The 18,244-nt window shown below is 42.1% G+C and overlaps 2 protein-coding genes across 4 annotated transcripts in view; one reads left to right on the top strand and one right to left on the bottom strand.

The window, feature by feature from the left end:
• Positions 1-11,565, top strand: part of ext1c (exostoses (multiple) 1c) — a 77,326-nt gene extending 65,761 nt beyond the window's left edge. For both annotated transcript variants that reach the window (XM_034215134.1, XM_034215135.1), the window contains 9 exons: positions 1,578-1,685; positions 3,368-3,487; positions 5,509-5,641; positions 6,020-6,138; positions 6,541-6,636; positions 7,079-7,165; positions 7,262-7,422; positions 10,248-10,419; positions 10,509-11,565. In XM_034215134.1, coding sequence (XP_034071025.1) covers positions 1,578-1,685; positions 3,368-3,487; positions 5,509-5,641; positions 6,020-6,138; positions 6,541-6,636; positions 7,079-7,165; positions 7,262-7,422; positions 10,248-10,419; positions 10,509-10,694 — 1,182 coding nt within the window. In that variant the 3' untranslated portion in view covers positions 10,695-11,565. The remainder of the gene's footprint in view (positions 1-1,577; positions 1,686-3,367; positions 3,488-5,508; positions 5,642-6,019; positions 6,139-6,540; positions 6,637-7,078; positions 7,166-7,261; positions 7,423-10,247; positions 10,420-10,508) is intronic.
• Positions 11,566-12,009: 444 nt separating this feature from the next.
• Positions 12,010-16,542, bottom strand: zgc:114119 (uncharacterized protein LOC619273 homolog). Of its 2 annotated transcripts, none has more exons than XM_034215136.1 (5): positions 16,380-16,542; positions 15,192-15,431; positions 14,001-14,159; positions 13,663-13,752; positions 12,010-12,866 (listed from the first exon to the last, which is right to left on the bottom strand). In XM_034215136.1, the coding sequence occupies exons 2-5, from the start codon at positions 15,417-15,419 to the stop codon at positions 12,771-12,773; spliced, it is 573 nt and encodes a 190-aa protein (XP_034071027.1). In that variant the 5' UTR covers positions 15,420-15,431; positions 16,380-16,542; the 3' UTR covers positions 12,010-12,770. The 2 variants fall into 2 exon arrangements, with proteins under 2 accessions (XP_034071027.1, XP_034071028.1); XM_034215137.1 differs by having other exon boundaries at positions 12,010-12,863.
• Between the last annotated feature and the right edge of the window lie 1,702 nt (positions 16,543-18,244).

Below are 18,244 nucleotides of genomic sequence, written 5' to 3'. Positions count from 1 at the left end.
AGGAGGCCCCCCGGTAGTGACGTGGTGTTCCACGCCATGCTTAGTGGTAAGCGCAGAGAAGGTGGGTAGCGACAGGTCTGGAAACTCGGCCAACAGTCTGAGAAACGTGTCTGCACCTGACAGCGAGCCTGACAGCCGACGGGCTGTCAGGTGACGCAGGTACGCTGCGCTGCCAAGTGTGCACACGAGGGAAGAAAACGTTAAGGCATCAACCAAACGCCTATTCTTAACGTCCACTAAGAGTCCATGAGCACACAAAAAATCCGCTCCGAGGAGGGGAAAATAAATGTCCGCTGTCACAAAATCCCAGCTGAAACGCTATCCTCCGATGCACAAACACATAGGCCTCACGCCGTACGTGCGAATGGGACTGCCGTTAGCCGTCGTCAATCGCGGTCCGTGCCCCCCATGGCGACGTCTTCACTCGACGCTGGAACTATGCTCCGTTGAGCGCCCGTGTCACACAGAAACAAGCTCCCCGAAACGCTGTCGCTGACGAAGAGGAGCCTGCACGTGCCGCCGACGCTCAGAGCCACTACTGAGCGCCGGCCCCTCCGTTTCCCGGGGGTTTGTAGCTGCACGGAGCGATGCATCTCTTCGCCCCTGTCCCGAAACGTGCGTGGTAAACGCACTCTCCGGCGTCTCCACGCCGGCTAGCCACAGCCGTGTCCGGCCTCCGCCACGCTTTCTTGACTGCCGGTGGGCCGCTGAGCGTCGCGGCTAACGTCTCTGCCCCGGGCTGTTGCGTAGCCAGGAAAAAACGATCCGCTTCCTCAGCCAAAGCACGGGGCTCCGTGACAGGCGTGTTGGCCAGCGCCGTCTGTACCCGGGGAGGCAAGTGACGCAGGAAAATCTCCGTGAATAAAATCCGGGGATCTTCCCCCCCTAGCAGATTTAGCATTTTCTCCATTAGCTGGGATGGCTTGCTGTCTCCTAGGCCTTGAATGTCAAGTATCTGGCGGGCCCTCTCCTTAGCAGATAAGCTAAATGTCTTAAGGAGAAGGGCCTTAATCGCCTCATATTTGCCATGATGTGGGGGGGCTGCGATGAATCCCACCAACCTGGACGACGTGGAGCTCCCCAGCGCTGCTACCACATGGTAGTATTTTAGGTTCCCGTCACGGACCTGTCGGCAGGCGAAATGTGCCTCCACGTGTGCGAACCATGCCTCCGCGGCGTGCTCCCAGAATTCCGGCAGCTTTATGAAAACATCGCGCTCAGCCATGTTCGTTAATTTTCCGGAAACATTCTCGGAAAAGTCAGGGTCACCAGTGTAGTGCCGTGAAAAGAGAGTCGGAGGCGGTGTATTAAGAATGGAGTTCCAATCTTTATTATCCATTACTTTCAGAGAGGTTAACACATGCACTGCTCTGCCTGATGAGCTAGCAGGAATGGCAGCTAAAGCTACAGGTGTTCCCCACTAAAGGGTCCGTGTGGCAACACAATAAGCAAGGTGAATTATGTCCAATAACGTGTCACCACAATATACTGTATAATATATGTTTGTTTCAATTTGCTCTTCATGCCATCAGTGTCAATTTGTCTCTGAGACTGTGATTGTGAATGTGTGTGTCCAGGCGGCGTGTATCCCAGTGCTGCTGAGTAACGGTTGGGAGCTGCCGTTCTCTGATGTCATACAGTGGAACCAGGCAGTCATTGAAGGAGATGAGAGATTACTACTACAGGTAACACACGCACACACACATACACACACACACATACGTTTGCTCACTTTCATTTACAGATGCAGACAAACACAGACACACAACTAGAAAAGGCTGGAGGGTCTTCCTCTCACATCCCAAACTAAGAACAGTTTCAAATCTTTCAATTGCCCCTCCCTGATCGATTAAAGTCAAAATACCGGTGAAAATAACAACATTGGGGATTTTCTCTTCACCTCGGTATGTGCCTAATTTAAGTGGATTATAACATTTTGGACTTGGTAGTAAGTCATCAATGGTGCCCCTTGGTAACTAGGTTAGGCTTGTTTTTTTTAAGTTGCAATGAACGCAAACAAGAGGGCCTTGAGTATACAGTCAGAAATGTGCACAAAGATATCAGGCAGATCCAGTAGTATGTGATATTAGCTACAGACAGACAGACAGACAGGTACACACACACACACACACACACACACACACACACACACACACACACACACACACACACACACACACACACACACACACACACACACACACCAATGTAATAATCAAATGCGGAATGAGAGATTGCATTGAGGAACAGATTCTAGTTGGTTTAGCCCAGACGAGGCTTCATCACTGCGGCTCTCTGTTACCTGTATCAAGGAGAGTGGTTGCAGGTTGGGGCCCCTTGACGTTACACACCCACAGAGACCTTAATCCAGAGTCAGTTCAAACGCTCTCGCTTGCTCATCCTGTGTATGTCTCTTCTCACACATCCACAAACACAATGGGAAAGCAAAGCCGGCTCACCCTCAGCTACAACCTTTATCTCTCTCCCTCACACAAAGCACACCATGTCTGCTCTGCATTGATCTCGCCCAGTAGAGGACACACATTGGCATTCAGCTAATGAACACGAACCAGACCCCGAGAGCTCGGAGCAGGGGAGACATTTACGAATCAGGGCAGAAATGGACTGAATGAGCCGACCTCATCAGTGGCATTTCTGCACACCTGCAAAACTCTATAATACGCACACAAATATTCTGCCTGTCTATGATCTGAGGGTAAGGAGTGTCAGGTTTTTTGTAGAAGAGGCAGATTGAGGGTAGACCCTTCAGACAAACTCTAGTGAAGCTGGATAGGGAGAAAGTGGGAGCAAGGTGAAGTCTGGAGAAAGGGAGGTATGTGAAGAGAAAATGTGAGGTTTAAAGAACAAAGACAAGAATGTGTGAATAAGAGAGAAAAAAGAGATTTAGCGGCCTCCCGGATTTTTTAACTGGCGCTCATTAGGAAATGTGTTAGCTGTGTGGAGACAAAAGGGTTTAAAGAAGGCAAGAGCTCCCACTTTTCTCAGTTCAACGTGGCTTTTTTCCACTTTGATTGAGCCGCCGAGCTAAACTCTCTAAGTGATTTAATCCATTTTGGGGATTCACTTGAAAATGAATGTCGTCTTTACTAATTAGAGTCTGATTATCTAAACAACAAACCCAAATAAACTCTGATTAAAATGTGTTTTTAGGGGGCTAGATTAACCAACTACTCAATTTAGTTAATGCAGTTTTGATCACTTAAATGCTATTTCCTCCTTTTTCTTTTTTCTGTTCTATTTGAACACAACTTGCTTTAAAAACCAAGTTCAATTATTCCCTGTTCTTCTTTTTCATTTTGTTTTCTCACTGTCTGGATGTTTTACTCTTCTCATCTTTTGTCTTCAGGTGCCATCCACAGTGAGAGCCGTAGGGAATGAGAGGGTCTTGGCCCTCAGACAGAGGACCCAGATGCTATGGGAAGCCTACTTTTCCTCTGTGGACAAGATAGTCCTCACCACACTGGAGGTGAGCCTCAGCCTTAACACTCAGTAATAATGGCCCCATGTGACAGAAATATGTTTCTACTGAAACTAACTGACACAGGGAAAACTGCAAGGACTAGTTGGTAAACTGTAGCTGGTGATCTAACCTCTGACACGCTTAAGCAAATGGGAAAATGTAAGCACTATATTTACTGTACCAGTTTTTTTTTGGATTGTATATTTGGTACTCATTGGAGAGGGGAAAAAAGCTTTCTAAGCCATCAATCTGGCTGTAGGTTACCAACAAATAACAATCGTCATCTAACCGACAGTACAATAAGATATGAACTAACATTTTTGAAAAAATATTCAGGTCTCTATTTATAATTTCAAGTTTGAGATATTATACATTCCTGACAGAAACTATTTTGCCCACTTAACTTTAATGAGTTCACACATTTATGGTGAACTGTCACTATTGCTCTGTTTTAAAATCAAAATTGGGTTTATCGCAAGGTAGTTTTTCAAATTCCAGAAATTAGCTTTTTTTTCTAAACTGTTAATATATCAACACAGTAAGAGGAATTACAATGTAGAATAAGCATAAAAATAAAACATTGAATTGTTGATAATACAAGCATGTTGAGTTAATGTTGCATTGCAATGTAGTGATTTTAAATGCTACAGTAGTCTTAAAGTCAGAACAACTCTAAAGGATCATATATAATCTTAGCTTTTTGGCCTCCTCCGGACATCTTGCTCCCACAAATGCATTTGGATAATGTAGTTTTTGGCTGCTGAGCATTGCCTAGAAACCAAATGTTTAAACGCTGAGAGTTTCTGCTACCACACAATTCTGTTTGGGAATGTGAGAAGACATCCAGTGAAAACATCTACAAATGCAGCCACTGCAGTAAACACAGGTTTCCTGTTGAACAAACAGCCATAGTTGCTACCTCTCTGTGGTTTACTGCCTGTGTGCTATCATCAGTCCTCTCAGAAAATCTTTTCACATTTGAATCAAACCAACCTTCTATCATTATGATTATGGGGTTGGACCTTGGCCTGTGCTCCATAGTCCTACCCTTTTACTATCTGTGTGGCACTAAAGGTTTGAGGGAGCATTTCAAAGCAGCCCACATCCGATCTGCCTGAAGTCTCAGAGAAAGTCCCCCGATGTAAAAAATGATATGTCATTACTTTGCAAATATCAGTCTCAACCTGCCAGTTTCTGCCTCACTGCTTGCTATTATCAAACTGTTAGAAATGTTACTTTTTCACCAGCACAGTTCAGCAATTTAAAAAAAATCTCTTATTCAGTAGAATCAGAGAGCTATTTTCTGTGATCTTCGCAGTTCTACTTCTCCAAATGTTGTTTTGGCCTACTATCTTTGAATACGCAAGTGTACTTCAAAGGTAGTTGTTCCACTAAATTCATGTCATTTGAAGGTTAGCCTAAGGGTTAGATGATGAAACGGAAAAAAACACCTCTTATAAAAAGCTTTTCTGCACACTGCCAATGTGAATTTTAAGCAAATAAAAAAATGGTGGAACAACAGATTTAACCCCTCTGAAATCTGAAGAAATCACACAGTGAGTGGTAGGATTTGCACTGGGTTGTGTATAAAGGCGAGTCTGTATTTTGCTTCTGGGGATTTATGCTAGAGATAATAAAGGAGAGGTTCTGGAGGTTGGTGATAAGCTGCTTATATACATACAGCATGCAGAGGGGGACCTCTCCCCATGGGAGACAGCTGTGCAGTCAGCCTGAGGTCAGCGAGGCAGAGGCTGTTGCAGTGTGGACACCTCCTGTTGGTGTAGCATAGGAAGTACACAGTGTATACATTTGGGTTGCTATAATTTGCAAACACAAGTGTGTCAGGTCTCAAATTGCAGTGGAGTTTACATTAAGCGCTAATACTCTCATCAACCAGTTTAGAGGGAGAAAAAATGTGTTGCAGGATTATACCAGATGAGCACAACAGCCACTTTAACAACGCTAAGGAAACTCTGCTTCTCACATTGCAGCCCTTCTGGAACATTGTCCTTTTTTCCCTTCCACAGATTATTAAGGATCGTGTTTTCTCTCACATATCGAGAAACAAGTACATGTGGAACTCCCTGCCAGGAGGCCTGCTGGTCCTGCCAGAGTACTCCACTCACCTCGCACATTTCCCTTTCTACTACCTGGGATTAGGTAAACACACTCTTCATTTAAATCAGTGTGCACAACATGCAAATCTTGATTGCACACCGAGGATGTTGGTGAGACTATTATGTCAGAGCTATGGAGGTGTGAGTGGAGCAATCAACTGTATTTACTGAAGTACTTCTATGTAGTTGGAATTTTCTTTAAACATGCTAAAATATGTTAAGAATATAGGGTATGATTATTTCAATTTATTTAAGCAGTATTTTTTTTAATGTTTTTAAAGAAACTTGTAACAATTCTGGAAAAACTTGTTGCCTAGCAGCAGCATGTGTGTTACTCTCTTACACAATGTTTTTTTGACACCGCCAATGGGTGTGCCAAACACTCGCTTACCCTTTGTATTTTTTCTGTGACCTTACACAGGGGTCAGTCCAGGTCAAGAGTTTACTGCTGTCATCAATGCAGTGTCCCCATTGGTCTCCCAATCTCAGCCAATCATGAAGCTGCTTCAAGTTGTCTCCAAGTCCAAATACTGCTCGCAGGTACACAATTTAATTAAATGAATAAGCAAGAAAATAAGTAAAAGAAAAATACTTGTGAGAACCGTACCAGGTGATTTATTTCTCAATATGTAGTTGTCTATATCCCTGGAATTCATTAATTTATGTGAATAAACTACATGAAACTATAATTTGTTAGTTTTGGATTATTTTTTAGGACATATATTTTTTTTTTAACCTGACGTAATAAGCACAGTTAAAACTTGAACAGAAGCTATAATAAGAGCCGTCCCTTTATCATTGTATGAAATAAACATATGTCAAATGTCAGTTCAATTAATTGTAGAACAGATGTCCACTATGGCAAGACAATGGGAATCACTGATCTTATATCTCTTTCCCTATACAGTATGAGTAATACTAATTTACTTCCTCCTGCTCCAGATCATCATCCTGTGGAACAGCGAGAAGCCCCCACCCAGTCGCAGCAAATGGCCTCCGATGCCCGTCCCCCTCACTGTGACAGACGGCAGGAGGAAGGTGAGAGCCAAAGCCCCCTCACAGCTCACACTGAAGCCCGCCCTGACGTCTGAGTGACGGCATGACAAACTGTCGGCTGCTCAGTCGCTCTTTGTCTTTCTTCCTGTTACCCCATTTTCTGCCCCCCCCCTCATTGATGTCTATTTTTCTCTGTCTTTCTTCCTATCCATGTATATCTGACATGTCCACTGATCCGTGTAGCATTCGGTTTCATAAATGTCACTCATCCTCAATATTTCTTCTCCGTCTCACTTTCGCTGTCTGTCTCCTTTGTTTTTCCCAAAGGCAGAATCTGTTGTGATTCAATCATCTCAGTCACTCTACATGATTAACTGTTACATGATCATCTCTCACTCACTCTCATAATCTCCCTAAGCAAAGACCAGACACCATAAAGCCCACAGTACCAGAACTACAATTCACTGCTGTATTTCTCTCTCAGACCACCAGTCGGTTCCTACCTCATGTTGCCATAGAGACAGAAGCAGTGCTGAGTCTGGACGAGGATACAGTCCTGCTGACCAGTGAGGTGCGTGTACAAACCAGCAGAACTGCACTCATGTAGATGTCAATATTCCTGAAAAATAAGCAGCAATATGGCTAAATTCCATGTCTGTCCTTGTAGGTGAACTTTGCGTTCTTGGTATGGCGGAGCTTCCCTGAACGCATCGTGGGCTACCCTCCCAGGAGCCACTTCTGGGACCCCCTGAAGCGTGCCTGGGGCTACACCTCGAAATGGACCAATGACTACTCCATCGTCCTGACTGGAGCTGCCTTCTACCACAGGTACACCAACAGACTGAATAAATAGAAAGTACCATTTGGAGCCTGTTTTTATTTTCATGTTCTCCCTATAGAAAGGATTAAAATTGCATATTTGAAGTAGGCTTGTATGAGGTATTTATCCAGAGGCTACCTCTGCCTTGGTCTCATTACAGACACATGCATTTCCTAACATTCGGTCTATATGCTGTAAAATGTATTATCTCTTCGATTTACACACAGCATCTATTGCACGTCTGTCCGTCCTGGGAGAGGGATCCCTCCTCTGTTGCTCTCCCTGAGGTTTCTCACATTTTTTCCCCTCAAACTGTGGGTTTTCTCTGGAAGTGTTTCCTTGTACGATGTGAGGGTCTAAGGACAGAGGGTGGCGTTTTTCTCATACTGATATTCTGAACAATCTGTGCTGTTGTATTTGCTGTAAAGTGTCTCTACTGTAGGCTATTTTTATTATATGTACAGCACTTTGGCTCGACCAAAAATCGTTTATAAATGTGCTATATAAATAAAACTTGATTTGATTTGGTCAGTTAGTTTTGTTATTTCAGAATCACCTAGTTCACATAATAACAACATAAAAACAATGTAACCCATCGAGGCAGTGGTTGATGAGCAGCTGCCTTGTAACTTAAGGTGACATTACAGTTTCTTTCCAGAGAGTGGCATTGAAGAGATTGTAGATAACCACTTCAGTTCCCCTTTGAAAAAAGTTATAAAGCTAAGTGTTGCTTCGAGCTAGGGTCATGCTAATCCAGGTAACAATTTTAAATTTAAGTCAGGAGAATCCTCAGTAATTAGGATGCATCTATAACGATCCATTTTACAGTAGTTGAGACATTTCAGTCTGGAGAAAAGTGGTGGACTGACCGAACGTACTCTTATTTGTCAGATTGCCAGCATTTAAGACTGCATACGGTTTGTTTTTGAATATTTTTCATCAGATATTTAACTCATTAACTTCTAACAAGTTTAATATATTCTTCCCGGGCGCCGTACATAATGGCAGCCCACTGCTCCTAACACTAGGATGGGTCAAATGCAGAATGTACATTTCCCCTTTGTGGGACGATTAAGGGTATATAAAATAAAAAAATAAAGATATGCACGCACCTTCATTTAGACATGCAGACTTGTAACCCAGATCAAAAGAAGATTACCTGTCAGACATCAACGACTTAAAACAAGGGACAGCTTTATGAATTGCAACAGCAGCGATCATAATCACATAAGTCTCTGCACGAAAAGGGAAAATCAAACAGAAGGGAGTAATTATGTGTATGGGTCAGCGTGAGAGAAAAAGGAGGGAGGATGTTTGACTCACTCAAGATGCTTGATTAATTTGAGAAGCCTGAAGTCGATATGTGCGATGGCAGAGCGATGCAGTAAGCTCTTATACATTATGAATGATTATGAATGTAATAACTCCACAGGCAGGGCACTTTATCAGCTGTTGAAACCATGACACGTTTTCACAAAGTGGTCATTTTTGTCAGCAGTTTTATGAAAACACACTTTTGTCATTTTAATTTGAATCCATAAAGCAACTGACATTTGCAAGGCACATTTGCATTACCACAAATGCCTGTTTCATCATTTATCAGATAAATGAAAATGAGAAGTCAGTAAAATCCTGGCTTGTTCATTCTGAAAATGCTCAATTTAGTATTGTTTGTCAATTTAGGCAAATGTTTTAATCGCTTATTGTATTGGTAAAGGGAAGGCATCAAATGGCTTTTCTCAGTGGCCTACACAATACATTTGACAAAATAACATAGATAATAATTTCCCTGTAGAAAATGTCATTAAGTTATACATCGTTATTTTTACTCCCTTTGCAAAATTAAAACTAATTTAAAAAAGAACAATACCAGGTACTACGTCACAAAAATCTAATGCAGAAATACCAGATACAATCTCCAGTATTGTAAATTAAAGGAATGTAGAACATATGCATTGAACCACAGTTTGTTGGGCTCTATACATATCAAATCCCACTTGCAGGGAAATTGTTAACTTGTCCCAGATACATATCATCAACATACATCACACCATCTTCACATTTCTGTCAAGCTACCATGCCTATTAGCATACAGGTGCTGCGTGCCCGGCCCCCACCTGAGATAAATCACATTGCAGAGATCTCTTTTTGTCTCTATGATATATACTTATTTTAGGTGCTTATCTGAGGTATTGTCTAAAGGGATTTTCTGTGCAAGTGCAAGTAGCTAGAATTGTGAATGCAGACTAATAATAGTGAGACAGAACTGGCAACAGATGTGACAAAAATATTCCTGCAAGATGAATAATAGATCAAGGTGTAAAGGAGGTCCTTTGTTAGAAAAATACATGTTTAAATCCTACTTTTTTTCACTTGAAAAAGTTTAAAATCCTGTAGATATTTCTATGAAAGTAGAAATCATGGACAATTAGTTAATTAAATCAACAGTATCTATGAAAAACGTGTCTTTCTGATTGACAAAGCTGGTTTATCTTTATGTTGACAAGTCTTTGATGTCATTCCAGACCTTTTATTTTATCAGTACTTATAGTATTGTATCAGTTTGTGTTCTCCTCTTGTCGTCAAACAGAGAGAGGGTGTTTAATGTCTGCAGCAATATCAACAGAACATTCTGTTCTGCAATACAAACAGTTGTTAAAGAAAGCAGAGAAAACATTTACACTCCTCATTTAGCTAACGTTTTTTGTCAATGTAATCTGTGATGTCTGCGTAGTTATTGAAAGACATACGTTTTTATCCTCACTACAAATGTTCTGTCCACATTTTGATAACATGACACCTATGCCTGTATAACGCTCCCCCTGCTCCACAGGTACTACCACTACCTGTTCACACACTACCTGCCCCAGTCTCTGCGCACTCTGGTGGACCACACCTCCAACTGTGAGGACATCCTGATGAACTTCCTGGTCTCCGCGGTAACCCATCTGCCGCCAATCAAAGTGGCCCAAAGGAAGCAGTACAAAGAGTTGCCCAGCCCACAGGTTGGTAGCCATTTATCTTCCTCAGGTGTGTTTATTGCTGTTGACTCTAATGTCAGGTGATGATAAATGTGTCTCGTCCTACCTCTCAGGGCACAAAGACCGTCCCCTGGGCCAACCCGGAGCACTTCAACCAGCGGCAGGAGTGTATCAACACCTTCGCCAACTGGTTTGGCTACATGCCTCTGGTCCACTCTCAGTTTCGCCTGGACCCCGTGCTCTTCAAAGATCAAGTGTCTGTCTTCCGCAAGAAGTACAAAGACCTGGAGAGGGCATGAACATGAAGGATAGAATCGAGGTATGGTCTAGTAGCCTTTTGGACAGACAGATGGACCAATCAGAGGTGATCAGAGGTTGGAGTGGGTGGGATTTTGCCCATTTCTGACATGGACAAAGTACAATCATTCAACAGACCCTGGTGGACTGTTAATAAACATATGAAGAGAAATGTCCTATAAAAGTTTGATAAGAACTTTAAAGGATTCTCCCAGTGTGGTTGGACAACAAAGGAGGACATGTCTTGGCCATGAAAGAGGCCCTGTGATTGGGCCTCCAACCGAGGAACATCCCGATTGGACAGCAGAGAAAGGAAGAGTGTGTGTGCTCTTCAGATGTCAGTGCTATTGCTTTGACAATGGGAAGGAAAAGGCTATTTCATGCCAGAAGGGACTGGTATTGGTGCCATGCACTCCAGCTGTCAGTGTGTGTTTCAGCAATCAGTGAAGGGACTGTTGCCATGGAAACAGATCATTTCACATCAAAATGCTATCTGTAAAATCAATAAAGTGATTTATAAATGCAAATTCTGACATCATGCTGCATACTTTTCAAGTTGTTTCCCGCTAACTTGGAACACCCTTTTTTATTCAAGGAAGACCAAGACACATTTTTTTCAGCAGAGATTAATTATGTAAAACACATATTTAGCGAACAGGCAAAAAGAGACATTAAACTAGTCCTGTATACATTATTGAATAACATATAACCATCCTATTCTTTCAGTCTTGACTAGCACGGCAGCTAACCAATCATTTAATTTTAAATGTGCCACCACACATTACTGAAAAGAAAGCACTAACTAGTCAAGTCTGAGAAGCCGGAACAAGTGAAGTTTTAACAATAAAATAAATAAATCAGTTATCAAAAGTATTTGCCAATTCATTTTCTATCAAATGACTAATCATTTTTATTAAACAACTGTCAAAACCGTTTAAATAATTGTATTTTATTTCCTTAGCAAACATTTGGTTGAAAACCCTGTTTGGACAAATGTAATTGGCTGCAATTTATTCTAAAAAATACAATAACAGCAATCAAAAGAACTCCTCAATCACATGCCCCATGCTTTTGTGAATGTTCTTTGTTGCCTTGATGTGATGTCGGAGTGTTAAACTGATGATCTGTTGGTGAGTAACGACAGAATACAAAAGGCCCGGGTCAGAATATGCATCATGTTGTGTTGGTGGATATGCCTTCATACTTATATATAATCTCAATTGTAAAGCAGATCATGCATTCCCACACCTGTCCTCAGGGTTGGAATTGAAAACAATGACGCAGTGAAACAGTACATGAAAGTATATGTTCAAAAGATTTGTTCAAAAAAAGTTTATTTTATAGAAAACGCAAATTACCCCTTTAGGCCTACCTTCATCCCAGTTTACAAAAATAAATTCACAGGCAAGCAAGTCTGCACACCCTCAGGGTAAACAGGTGTGTAGCACTCAGGAAGCCAATCTCATTAAGCACATGCACACACACACACTCACTTATGTACAAAGCACCTGAGATGCATAGCTGCCAAGAGGCTAATTTCAATTCTGAACTCAAAGTGTTTCTCCAACTGACGGAGCATAGTAAAGGGGGAAATTGTTCCTTTTGTAAACACAGTCATCAGATCAGCTCCTGCACTCTCAGAATCACCTGCGATGCATTCAAGTCCGTCTGCTGCTGAGTCAGCACCCGGGGGAAAACACTGAAGAGACCTGAGACAATACAGGTTTTAAATAGTATGAAAACATTAGTCCATTTGAGTAAACACCATGACAAACAGTACAAACCTAAACCTGGCAGCTGCCTTGCAAAAAAGACAATGTTGGAGTTGGAGTGCATCAGGTTAACACATTGTATCCTTTTTGCTCTCATGAATCCTATCTAAATCATATTTCCCCTTTAACAGCTTAAATATAATACATTATTAACAGCAGAAGCACTTGGTCGAACTGTGAGTGTTTCAGTGATGAAGTGCCAACACAAATGTCCTGTATTCCAAATCCAGCTAAATGTTCCCCTTTGCCTTTATGCAGTCCATACGTCTACAGAGCAATGCTTCTCCTCATGAGAGAGTGCATGTGTCACTTCCTGAGCGTCAGCATGGCGTTGACGTCCCACAGCAGGTTCCTCATCTGATCCATCAGCACCTTCATCTCCTGGTTCTTCTGACGCACCTTCTGCAGGAAAAGACACATGACGTCCATCAAGCTTTTACCTTACAATCATCAGAAAGAACCTAATATACCCACCATAAAAATATATATATTATTGAGGCTTCATTTGATTCTAGCCGGAGGACATTCAGGATTAAAATATAGATTTCCTACCATGTAGTTAATAAAACAAACAATCTAACAAGCCTCAGGCAAACTTTTCCTATATTATGCCTATGGCTGCCCGACGGCAATTTCCAAACATCCCTGAAATCTTCATCCCAATGGAACTCTAAATCCTCTCTTATGTTTACAAAAACACGAACTGGGATTTAAATGTATTTAAGCTGCACACGATGCTTGTCTTCCTGCATTTCACCCACAAGACCAATGAGTAGCATCTGCCTGTGTCTGCACTGCCACCTAGAGGAAGTTGCAGGGAACTCTAAAAGCTACATATTTTGGTTAAACTCAAATCCTAATGAGAAGTCAACTGATGTCACAAATGTAAAAAAAAAAGTATAACAATGTCAGACTTCACTAGATCACATTGAATTGATTTAGAAGCTCATCGGTGTTTGCTTTATTTTGCTAGACCGAGTCCCACTGAAATATCTGGCAATTCGTGGCACTTTCTTCCAATTTGTAATCACCTTACAGCATGAGTTTTATATAATAGTGCAATATAACGACTAATGGGCAACCTGACAGCAGCATAGGGAGGTGTAGCTGTCACACTACTCCTCTCTGTGCAGTGAATACGTGTGAAGTAACTGCTGGGGATTAATACTTGTGACGAAAACAAAAAACAGGAACACACCTCCAGAACCTCTTTCCTCTCCTGGTTGACAGCAGGACTGCAGGGCTCCACTTTGACAGAAAGAAGCTCCTCTCCAACGTATGGCAGAATCTGAGGACACAGAGTACATGGAAAACAGTTATTCCCTCCTGAATGCATTGGGTTTTGATGCAGACAGAAAAGAGGTTTGATAAAAGGCAGAGGATAAACTGACTATTTTGCAGATGCATTCACTCTTGCCCTGATGAAAGGATAGCAAAATGTGTTTCAAGATATATTTATCATTTATTTCCTTCAAGAAAAAAGGGAAATACACATCAAACTAATATCCAAGCAGGACTGAATGGTCCCTTCCTGACCTCTGCTGGTCCTTCCTGGAGGTCAGAGGTCATCTCCACACAGCGTTCGTACAGCAGCCGCAGCTTCCTGAAGAGCAGGGCGAGCTGCCTCAGGTGTTCCTGCAGCTTCCCAAAGCGGTCCTGGTACATGGCCTGGCTCTGGGTCACACCGTTAGGAAGCTAAGGAAACAAAACACACAGAATCTGTTTCACTATCATTTACATGTGCAGATATCAAAAATGAGTTTCTTATAATCAGAAGAGTCTGAAGACAGAATACAATTCAAGTTTTTACTCTTGGTTTTCTGTGTGGTTAAAAGCTGAAACTGTAAAACATTGTCAAGAATTCCACATTTTTTCAATATTTTAACGCCGTATTTGATGTGATAGAATGTATATGGTGTTGTGTCGAGTGTGAAATGCTTGAGTCCAAGGTCCTTTGCTGTTGGAGTTTCATTAGAGAGAAAAAAGCTTGCTCAGTTTAAATGGACAAGGACAAGCTGGGAGAGGTGAGAGAAACACGGTGAGAGACAATTAGAGACAGAGATGAGGGGAGATGGAAGACTTAGTAAGACAGATGCTGAGGAGCATGCTAAGCAGATACGCCAGGGAAGGGTGATAACGCAGACTGACAGAAGAGAAAGGATCCCTGTAAGCAAAACACAACAGCCATAAGGTTAACCTCCAAACACACAATACAGGAAGAGCAGAGTGAAGTTTACTCTGTAGTGAAACCTAAGTTAAATTAGGTGACAGTAAAGTCCTGCATTAAAATGTTATGGCCCGCTCATCAATGTAGATAGAGGTGGACAAAGCCTCTCCCATCCACTATTGATTACTCCATTCTCTCTCACAGGAAAACATTTCTCTATTGTAACTGTTTGACCATCATATGTGAGCTTTTGCTGCTATTAGAACTTTTAAAAAATGCTTCTTGGAATTGTCATGTTTGAATTATTATTCATACAAAATAAGCAACACTTGAACACCCGAAACAACACCCTATAGGCTCTTAAATGTGTCTTTATTACACTACATTCATAAAAGGAAGTTTTTTCTCAAAAGTATCCACATGGTTTTACTATAACAGGTGATCCTACTAAATAAGAGACTATGTGCTCTAATGCAAAACCAGGCATTCACACCACAGTTCTCATACAGTTCTCATACACATGGAGTAAAACTGTTCAGATCAGTCCATATATCCAGTACCTGCGTTGCTCGTGTGATCTGGAAAATCTCCATGGTGCGAGCGACGATGTCCTGGACGGTCTCCTGTCCGATCCTGCAGAGGAACACCGGGGAGATCTCCCTCAGGGCTCCCTGGGGGGGCACGGGCTGCTGCCCCACGGCCGAGGCAGCACTGGGGGGGGCCAGGTGGGGCTGCGGCTGGGGGGGCATCCCTGCCATCCCTGGCTTCTGAGGCAATGAGGCTGCCATCACTCAGCAGGTCTGTGGGAAAGGGATGAGAGGGACACTTTAAATGCACAATAAACAGTAAAGTAAGTACCAGTAAGTTGATTTACTCAAGTAGTAATTTCAGGTAATTGTACTTTGCTTGGAGTATTTCAATGTGTTGCTACTTTGTACTTCTACTCCACTACAATTGAAGGTGAATTATGTACTTTTACTCCAGAACATTTAATGAATACCTCAAGTGACTTTGCAGATTTGGATTAATGATGTGAAATATAATCAACTCTTAAATCAGACTTTAGTTCCACCTGGAGTACATTCACAAGCTACCCTGCAGTATACAAAGTCATTCAAACTAGCTGCACCTTTACCAGCTTTGATAACACTTTAATGCATCAATAATTATAATGAAAACATGCAATATATATTATTTTGAAATAGGCAGATCTGCATAATGACTACTTTTACTTGTGGTACTTTAAGTATATTTTGATGCTAATACTTTTACTTGAATAACATTTTGTATGCAGCAGGACTTGTACTTGTAACAGAGTATTCCTACACTCTGGTACTTCTACTTTTACAATATCTGAGTACTTTTCTCACCAGTGCAATACATAATGTGATCTTAGTACTCAGAAACAACTTGATGCCTAGAATGGGACTAACGTACTAAAGTTACTCACAAACGTTAACCCGGGCTAGTTCATTATAATAACCGGGAGTTTCAAAATGTACTTTTGCACAAAGTCCTGACGGTGTAACGTGTCTCTACACTATCTACTATCCTCACACTGTTATTGATAACAAACAGGTATATGATTGAACCACCCACTAAACCAAAGGTACTACAGCAACAAAGGCTAGTCTTGGTGGCTTAACAGGATAGCCGAAACAATGTAATGTTAGTGTAAAGACACTGAGGCTAGCTAGTTAGCCGCTAGCTAGCTATCTACCTGGCGGCGAGTGCAAATAACTGCTTACCTCAATAATCTTCTATCAGATAAATGCTGTCCAAATATCGCCCTCTTTCTCCAGTAATGGCAACAAATAGTTTGAGTATTTATTATTTTAAATAAAACATAATGAGACCTCTCCACTGCTATCTTTCAGAGAGCACTGCACGTTATTGTTTTCATTACGTCACTTCCCGTTAGGACACATATTTCACCACTAGATGGAGACAGAAGTTGTCATTATAAATACCAACCTTAACCATGTGAATGTCATCTTCTCTATACTGTTGTTATGTCCATGTTTGTGTCTCCGGCCTGTAGGCTACTGTACTAAATAAAAAAACAGAACTACAAAACACATAAATACAGCACAGTAGTCTTGGAAGTATTCAGAATGATATACATTCTGTTAAAATTGACAAGTTGAGGGGACTTCCGGTCTGCTCTTCACGTGTCTCCTCGTAGCTCCGTGCGTGAGGCTGTGACTAAAGTCAAACTACGAGCACTACTTATTCACAGAAACTTGTTGATACCTTTTATTTATTTGCCTTAGCACAGGTTTATTGTATTTTTTTGCACTTTTGAGCCAGCTATGTCGCCTGCACCGAAGACGGATAGGCCTACATCGCGAGGAGGCCGCTCCAAAGCCTCGCCCTCGATTGAACCTGACCCCCTGCCGAAGCTAGATGCTAATCAAGCTAACCCCCCCGACTGGGAACGGCTTGAATCAATGCTCGCTTCCATGAAGGGTGTAATATATGCGGGAGAATTGACTCATTGGCCTCTGAACTTCGCTCTGAGATAACTTCAGTAAAGCAAGAATTAGAAAATACAGTGTTGAACCCATAGACTGTATATATAAGGTTGAACCCATACGACAGCGGCTTAATTCCCATGACCGGACCATACTTGAGCTGGAGCGGGTGAGCACGGATAAATGTAGCCAACTGTCCGAGCTGGACACGACGATGAACTTTCTCAAAGCTCAGGTGAAATTAATGAGTGACAAGTGTGAGGACTTAGAAGGGAGGTCGAGGAGGAATAAGATTCGTCTTATTGGAGTGCCAGAAGGCTTGGAGGGTACTCGGCCGACCAACTTTGTTGCAGAGCTGCTACGAGACACACTGAAGCTGGATGAGACGCCCCCACTCGACCGAGCCCACCACGCTCTCCATGCAAAGCTTATGCTGCGTTCACACCGGACGCTCTAATCGCTCCTATCGCATCGCTCGAAACGCTCGAGTTTCACCGCGGCTGTCAGCTGTGTTTACTCGCATCATTCAAACAAGACTCGCTCGCAACTACAACAAAATGAACATATTTGACCGTGATTTAATTGTAATACACGTTTTGTTTTTTAAATGATGCCGAAGTAACAACATACTGATACCGGTTAGTAAAAACCATGAATTAATGCTTTGACAAGTCTGCAGACAAGACGGCGGGTGAAAAACCTTTTTAAAATGCGTGTTTTCTGAATGGAGATCAGAGGCCTGTACTACGAAGCTGGTTCAACCTAACCTGGATATGTTTGAGTTAGCCGGTTGGCCTAATCCAAAACATACACACTCTCGCTAAACTGTACTACGACGCGGGTTATCAAGTGGATCGCTCAAGCCAGCCGTGTACTATCTAGTTATGCGCACGTTCACATGAAAGAGGTGGCATTTGGAGCATTCGACCAATCACAAACATGGACAAGCTATAATATTAGACATATGAAGAAGTTAAACTTTAAACATCCATGACACTTTAAACACTGCAAGGTGAATACAGCTGGTAAAAGAAAAAGTGTTTATGATATCACTGCCCCGTCTAAGACACGAGTGGATCTGACTTTAATTACATTTGACTCGAGTGTTTCGTCAACTTAATGTGTTGCTTAAAATAATA

This window comes from Gymnodraco acuticeps, unplaced genomic scaffold (genome assembly GCF_902827175.1).
Source record: "Gymnodraco acuticeps unplaced genomic scaffold, fGymAcu1.1, whole genome shotgun sequence".
NCBI classification, from domain to species: Eukaryota; Metazoa; Chordata; class Actinopteri; order Perciformes; family Bathydraconidae; genus Gymnodraco; species Gymnodraco acuticeps.
Note: the sequence above shows the minus strand (reverse complement) of the source record. Positions and strands in the feature narration are given on the sequence as shown.

Bases quoted from the DNA above. Each gene is read 5' to 3' on its own strand.
- zgc:114119 (XM_034215136.1), bottom strand. From the start codon at position 15,419: ATGGCAGCCTCATTGCCTCAGAAGCCAGGGATGGCAGGGATGCCCCCC. The intron at 14,160-15,191 runs GTACTGGATATA...TTGTTTCCTTAG, and splicing joins AGATCACACGAGCAACGCAG to CTTCCTAACGGTGTGACCCA. The intron at 13,753-14,000 runs GTCAGGAAGGGA...CTGTGTCCTCAG, and splicing joins TCCAGGAAGGACCAGCAGAG to ATTCTGCCATACGTTGGAGA.